Source organism: Chiloscyllium plagiosum, chromosome 25 (assembly GCF_004010195.1).
Source record: "Chiloscyllium plagiosum isolate BGI_BamShark_2017 chromosome 25, ASM401019v2, whole genome shotgun sequence".
Classification (NCBI taxonomy): domain Eukaryota; kingdom Metazoa; phylum Chordata; class Chondrichthyes; order Orectolobiformes; family Hemiscylliidae; genus Chiloscyllium; species Chiloscyllium plagiosum.
This window is the reverse complement of record NC_057734.1, coordinates 11,523,938-11,531,250: the sequence shown is the minus strand read 5'-3', so window position 1 is coordinate 11,531,250 and position 7,313 is coordinate 11,523,938. Positions and strand designations below refer to the sequence as shown.

Genomic DNA, 7,313 nt, shown 5'->3' with positions numbered 1-7,313 from the left:
TGGCAGCAATACAATGGAGGCACTGAGGAGGAAAAGGCTCCATGAATTATGATGTTGCAGAAATGGCATACCTTCTGCTTGGCAGATCTTAAGAATCACTGCCAATAAATGATTGATTAAATTGTTCCATGGTTCAGACCACCCATTGTGACGTCACCTCCAATGCATTATCAGTTTCCTGATGTATTGGGGACCCTTGCAAAGCAGGAAACATGTTTCCATGAAAATGACTTACTTCAGGTCTCGACTATCTTAATGTTTGTCTCCCAGAAGTAGGAACTATTCTGTGACCACATCACTATTTCTTACCAAAAGAAGTAATTCTCACCTACGATTTTGAAGTGATGAAGCATGTGTTGTTTTAATCTCAATGCTATTGTCAGTTTTGCAGTGTATTTAACATTGATAAATCTAGAGACTCAAACACATTCTGAATTAAATTGGGAAGTAAGATTTTTTTTAATGGCATCAATGGATAAACCTGTTTAAAATATACAATCAATGCCCAAGAAATTCACTTAGGTTAATCATAACTTACTTCAGTGAACTGTATAGTAAACTTTTCTAACTTGTTATTCAAAATAATTTGCTAATATTACCGTCTCCCAAGACCACGCAATTGTCAAATTCCATGTGCATCAAAATGCCTTTTAAAAAAAGTTATTTTATATTAAATATTCACTACTTAGTACAAATTATAAATAATTTAAAACAAAATCCAAACTTGGGATTTGGATAATTAACTTTCTCCATTCAAATACTTGTGATTTAGCACCCTGCCAACATTCTCTGTACAGTTCCACATCATCCAGACTTAATATAGCAAAGCAGGAAAAATAAAACTGACTTAATATAATATTGTTCCAAAAGTCCAATGGTTACACAGGAAGTCAAATGTTAGAATTTGCATTTTCACAAATAACAAGGTGGGGTGGGGTGTGAAAATAAAAGATGTTTGTTCGTTAGTGACTTGATCATTTGCACCAGTTCACTGATCACTTGCATTGATTCATGACTCATTCTACAATTATAAATAACATATTGGTTCGGCTGATCCAGTCAGTGCTGTGATTGAGGGTTGAGTGATTGAGGAAGTAAGCAGGGAACCAAATAGAAACAACTTTGCCAAAACTACTGTACCAAACAACACATGAATTCTAGAACTGCCATCCCTTTCAGCTTTCATAATATGCACCTCCTGTCCTTTGAAGAACATCTGCTAAAGTAGTTTTCAGTACATTTCATATTCATATGATAGTAAACAATTAGCAAAATGTAGAAACTCTACAATATTTCTTCACAGTATTCTTTGAAGAATCTATAACATTGTAAGCCTGGATAGTTTTTTTGAGAGAAGTGTTAATGAATTTTTAAAATATTAGACAATGTACATTGAGATAAAGCTGGACTTTGGATACTGTGATTCAATCAGCCCATACCTCTCAGGAGGTGGTCTGTTTTAACTATATTTTGATTCATTGAGAGGTCCATATTGGTGATGGATTTCTATGTATGCCCCTTCAGAGAAATGAATCTAAGAGAAGTTGAAAGCCTTGGCCACTCAGCTTTACCATCATGGTCTTGATATCCAAATGATTCATAGCTGTTGGTGAGCCACTGTTTATATTTCTTTGAGCGACAAGAGTTTTCTGATCCCAGCAGTCCTGGACTTCACAAAAGGTGCATTCACACCCATTTCTTTGTGATTGGTGATTAGGAGAGTTCAAATCCAGTGTTCATACTGATTGCATAGCGGAGCTTCTCTCGCAGAATGCTCTTTTTACTGTAGTTAGGTAGTTTGAGGAGGTTAAAGCAAGTGGAAGAGGTTGGCAGCCGACCACCTGGCTCCTTTTTACGAATAGTAAAGAAACCCCGAAGCACACTTCCCAGTGTATCTCCAGTGTCCTGAAATACAAAGACATCTTAAATCCTAAACCATGACTTCCCATAAAGAAATAAGACATTTCTGGCTCCATTCAAAAATATTGCTTGTGATATAGGTGTCCTACTTACTGGTGTTTAATCCCTGTTGTGTTAAATTTATAGATCTCAGCTAAAACTATAATAATGTTGCTAAAATCAGCTTTTCTGCACCTTAGAGTGATCAATGACATTGCACACATCCATTATTGGACATGGTTACAGTGTCCTGCATAGTTGAACAAATATGATAACACTCACTATTTGAGCTCACAGCTGAAGCAAGATGATTCAGGTGAGATAGAGAATCCATAGTTGTTTTGGGAACTGTACCCCAGAATAAACCACCGTCTTCAAAAGGCCTCGTGTGTGGAGGACGGAGTCTAATGGAGAAAGAAATGGTCTTACCTGATCATCTGACACCTCCACACAGCGAATGGAGAAGGGAGGCTTCAGGTATGCAAAACCCAGGAGTGGTGGCCGAGAGCAGCTTGTGACAAACTGGAATGAGGGAGATGAGAAGAAATAAAGCCTCTGTTAGTTCTGCAGCTTTTACCTAAAGGAAAGATACATTCCAAGCTGCAGCTAAGGCAATCCTTGGAAACTCCCCAGTCACAGACATTGGCAAAGGATTCAATCTACATTTTTCCAGCAGTTATTACTTCTACTGAATCTGTACCGCCAGTGAGGAGCTGGAAGGAGAAAGAGTGGTGCATTTAGAATAGAGCCATCACTTTTAAACTCTGCTAATATAGTCTGCTGTAAAATGTAGAGCGAGAGTGAGTCATAAAGATGTACAGCATGGAAGCAGACCCTTCGGTCCAACTCATCCATGCCGACCAGATATCCCAATCTAATCTAGTCCCATTTGCCAGCACTTGGCCCATATCCCTTTAAACTCTTCCTATTCATATACCCATCCAGATGCCTTTTAAATACTGTAATTATACCAGCCTCCACCACTTTCCTCTGGCAACTCATTCCATACACACACCACCCTGTGTGAAAAAGGCACCCCTCTCACCCTAAACCTATGCCCTCTAGTTTTGGATTCCCCACCCCAGGGAAACGACTTTGTCTATTTAGAGTCGAGAGTGTGTGTTGCTGAAAAAAGCACAGCAGGTCAGGCAGCATCCGAGGTGCAGGAGAATCAGTGTTTCGGACCAGAGCCCTTCATCAGGAATGTGTGCTTTTCCAGCAATACACTTTCGACTCTGATCTCCAGCATCTGCAGACCTCACTTTCACCTTGTCTATTTATCCTATCCATACTCCTCATGATTTTAAAAACCTCTACGAGATCACCCCTCAGCCTTCGACGCTCCTGGGAAAACAGCCCCATCCTATTCAGCCTCTCCCTGTAGCTCAAATCCTGCAACATCCTTGTAAATCTTTTCTGAACCCTTTCAAGTTTCACAATATCATTCTGATAGGACGGAGACCAGAATTCCAACAGTGGCCTAACCAATGTCCTGTGCAGCTGCAACATACTCTGACCAATAAAGGAAAGCATACCAAACGCCACCTTCACTATCCTATCTACCTGCATTAAGTGTATAAGACCTGCTAAGATTTACTTTCCCAAAATGCAGCACCTCTCATTTATCTAAACTCCATCTGCCACTCCTCAACCCATTGGCCCATCTGATCAAGGTCCCATTGTAATCAGAGGTAACCTTCTTCGCTGACCACTACACCTCCAATTTTGGTGCCATCAGCAAACTTACTAACTATACCTCTTATGCTCACATCCAAATCATTTATTTAAATGATGAAAAGTAGTGGACCCAGTACTGATCTTTGTGGCACTCCACTGGTCACAGGCCTCCAGTCTGAAAAACAACCCTCCACCACACCCTCTATCTTGTACCTTTAATCTAGTTCTGTACCCAAATGGCTAGTTCTCCCTGTATTCCATGAGATCTAACCTTGCTAACCAGTCTCCCATGGGAAACCAGAGAGAGAGAGACCTTGCTAATCAGTCTCCCATGGGAAACCAGAGAGAGAGAGAGAGAGAGAGAGAGAGAGAGTGAGTAAACAAATACACTTATCAATGCACAGAACAGCAGCCTATTTGGTCAGCAGGTTATTATTTCCTGTGCTCAATATGGTCATCTCTGCATGTAAATGGCTCCAGCTTAACTTTCAAAGTTTTAGTAATAATGAATTTTTTTTAATTTACTACAGTAAATTGCCTTTATAGAATAGCAATACTGGTCAAATCAATTGTAGATTCAAGCTCATAAGGTAAGTGAAGGGAATCACAGCCTTCACAGAAACCTGTGCAAGATACAACACTTGCATGGAATTTGGCTATCATGGAATTTAAAAGGTTTATATGAATATATTTTTGTTGATGTTGATTGGGATTGAACAACAGAACCAAATTTAGCTCTTTGCCATGATATTGGTCTAGTTAGAACACTGACATACTGAACTTAGACCATGATCATATCAATTGTAGTCAATTTTGAATTTCAGAATATCAACCCTTATTCAAAAGCAAGACATCTTGTAGAATAAATAGGTTCTAAAAGAGAAAAATAGAATAGTTATCAGAGGAGGAAGCTGAAGAGAGACTAAGGAAAGAATTTTAAAATGACACTAAGATCCACTAACCTTAAGAAACATGGCTCGTTCTTCTGCTGTGAAGTCACGAGCCAAGATATCCCAGAGCCATGTGATCACACGGTGACTACCATGAAAACCACCATAATACACAGTATGCTTCCTGTACAGGGAAGAACAGCAATCATTACACATGGACCAGAAGTAATCCTCAAATAAATCACAATTCATTTATTCACAAAATTACATGATTTTAAACTACTGGTCTCCTGTGGCACTTCCCACAATAATTCAGGACACTGAATTTTTCCAAGCATGCATCAGTATTCCAGCTGCAGATACAAAGGGTTTCACAAAGAAAAATGATAAGCAAATAAGCAGCACATTCCTCTTTCCAAAAGTGATATTAAAAACAAATTGTCTCCAATTTACTTAAAAGTCTCTTCAGTGTCTTACTTAAGATCCTCCAGATCGATTTCTGCATTGTCTCCAGCAATTAAGCGTTGCACTTCTGGAGTTGAGAACATGCGGAGCCATTCTGGGTTAATGATGGATCGGAATCCTCGGATGAAAGCAATCGTCTGGTCCTTAATCTGAGTGTGCATTCGGAAGTGAGCCATTAGGTGGATGTAACTGATTCTGTTGGTAGATGGCAAAAACTTAAGCCTTTTTTCAAGTATTAAACCAGCTATTCAACCTTCCAAAAACATGCATGTTTGGTACTGCAAACACTTCAAAATGGAAGAGCAGAAGAATTGAATGGCTGTGTTAGCACAAAATAGCATAGTACTGGCTACAACAGCAACTAATGAAACTGCAATTACTCCAATTACTGGGAATTTGGAATTATTTGAAAAATGTTGGGAAGGCATAACAAGGCAGTCAGCAACAAGACAAAGGCAAGTTGATGTTATGGGTTTAATGATACAGTTTGACATCTATAAGCATCTGTATCAGCTTTCATGTAGGATTAAAAAGAATACATTTGGTGCATAGGATGAACTGTACTAAGAATATGCATATCCCAATTTGATCCTGATGATTGCTCGAATGACAATCATTTGGAAAACAAGGCATGAATTTCAAAAGTGCTGCAATTAGCCTGAACTGGACACAATAGAAAACATCTGTTCATGCACAGGTACTGCTCAGTCAGCTGATGTTGCAGGAGGATTGTCAGTATGTTACAGATATGAAAACAGACCGCACTACCATCGAGGGCACATGTCCAAAAATGCAGCTCCTCACCCTCCAAAACTGTCTGGAATAAGGAAAGGGTGTAAAGCCTACTGAACTATTGTACCCAGAGCCAAAGTATAATCAAAGAATTCTCACGTACAGTTGGTTCGAGTATATCGCGTCTTTCTTCAAAGCAAATTGGCTTTATCATGATTCATTAGGTTACATGGTGTGGCTTTTGCGTGATTTTATAATGTGTGATCGTGTGAAAACAGAACTATCCCATTATATCAAATCCGACTGTACACCCTACCTCCACCTAACCCCATCCCCCAGGAGGGGAAACTACATTTGAAAAGCAAGATACAGTTTGAAATGTGAAACAGGGTTGACAAACACTGCTCCTGAAGAAATTCACTCCAAATTGCATTTGGCCAAAGACGTACTTACTTATTTTCATTGGTGACCCCAATAGTCTTCCCACCAGGCACCAGCTCATGGCAAACAAGCTGTTGAATTAAAAACAAAATGAAACTGATTCGAATGCAAAGTCAGGATGTTACCAAGCTGTACAGCAATAATAAAGCTGAGTAAATAGTGTAGTGAATTTACTGAGTGTTACTGGCCAACATTTCCACAGACCCTGCTTAAATCTTGTAGTACTTGCCCCACGTTATACGAGTAATCTCAAAGCAGTGTTGTTGAGCAGCAATTAGGAGCATGTACTTCATCTAATCCAAAGGCAGACAGGCCATTAACAGTACCCAGGAAACAGGAGGTATTCTGACAATGATTGGAGAGTAAACCCAGTAAGTTCTGGGTATGTGTGTTCACCAGATATTTATCCATCACAGATGCATTAACACCAGGGGTTGAAACAAGATAGCCAAGACTCATTAATAAATTAACTGGTTAACAGTCAAGATTAATGTGAAATCGATTTACATTTCCAACCTACTAGTTTTACCTACAGAATCAGAAAAGGTAGAAAATTGCTGGGTAATAATAAACTAAAAGGTTGAATTGTTCATAGATTTTACATTGCATTTGATCTAAAACTTTATTTTTGCTCCAGATCATAGTACAGGTACGAAACTCAATGCCTGGTTCTTAAGAAAGGACTCCACTAGTCCTACAGCAGATCGACATACCATGGATAGTTTATAGCCCAGGTACAATGGACTTTATGCTGATTACTTATCTGTAAACTGTGACAGCATTACCTGACCCATAACATCCTCATCATAGGATAATGTCAAACCAAGGTCACCAATGTCCCCATCATATCGCTGCAAAGAAAAATATAAATACAATCACTACTTTAACAGATTCTGTTCTAATTGTCCTTGAGAAGATGGTGGTGAGCTGCCATCTTGAACTACTGTAGTTCTATGTGCTTTAGGGAGACCCAGAGTGTTCTGGGTGCAATGATTCAAGATGGCAGCAAATCAATGTTGGAAGGTATAATAACCAATAAAACACTCAAGAATTCAGCTGGTACCAAAATTCATACAAGGTGAGTTACCAGAGAGAAACTGGCACCAGCCAATGTCATAATGGAACGATCATGATGTAATGCCTCCAAGTTCATCTTAGTAATTTCATATTATAAATGTGCAAAGTCTAAAAGTTCTGGCAGGGATCAGC

At 39.1% G+C, this 7,313-nt stretch overlaps 1 protein-coding gene across 1 annotated transcript in view; it reads right to left on the bottom strand.

Moving 5' to 3' along the window:
• Positions 1-435: 435 nt before the first annotated feature.
• ube3b (ubiquitin protein ligase E3B) overlaps positions 436-7,313 on the bottom strand; it is a 56,958-nt gene continuing 50,080 nt past the window's right edge. Inside the window, exons 23-28 of the mRNA XM_043715495.1 lie at positions 6,890-6,955; positions 6,117-6,175; positions 4,944-5,126; positions 4,539-4,650; positions 2,329-2,421; positions 436-1,905 (exon numbers count right to left, since the gene is read on the bottom strand). Of these exons, the coding sequence (XP_043571430.1) occupies positions 1,714-1,905; positions 2,329-2,421; positions 4,539-4,650; positions 4,944-5,126; positions 6,117-6,175; positions 6,890-6,955 (705 nt within the window). The 3' untranslated portion in view covers positions 436-1,713. The remainder of the gene's footprint in view (positions 1,906-2,328; positions 2,422-4,538; positions 4,651-4,943; positions 5,127-6,116; positions 6,176-6,889; positions 6,956-7,313) is intronic.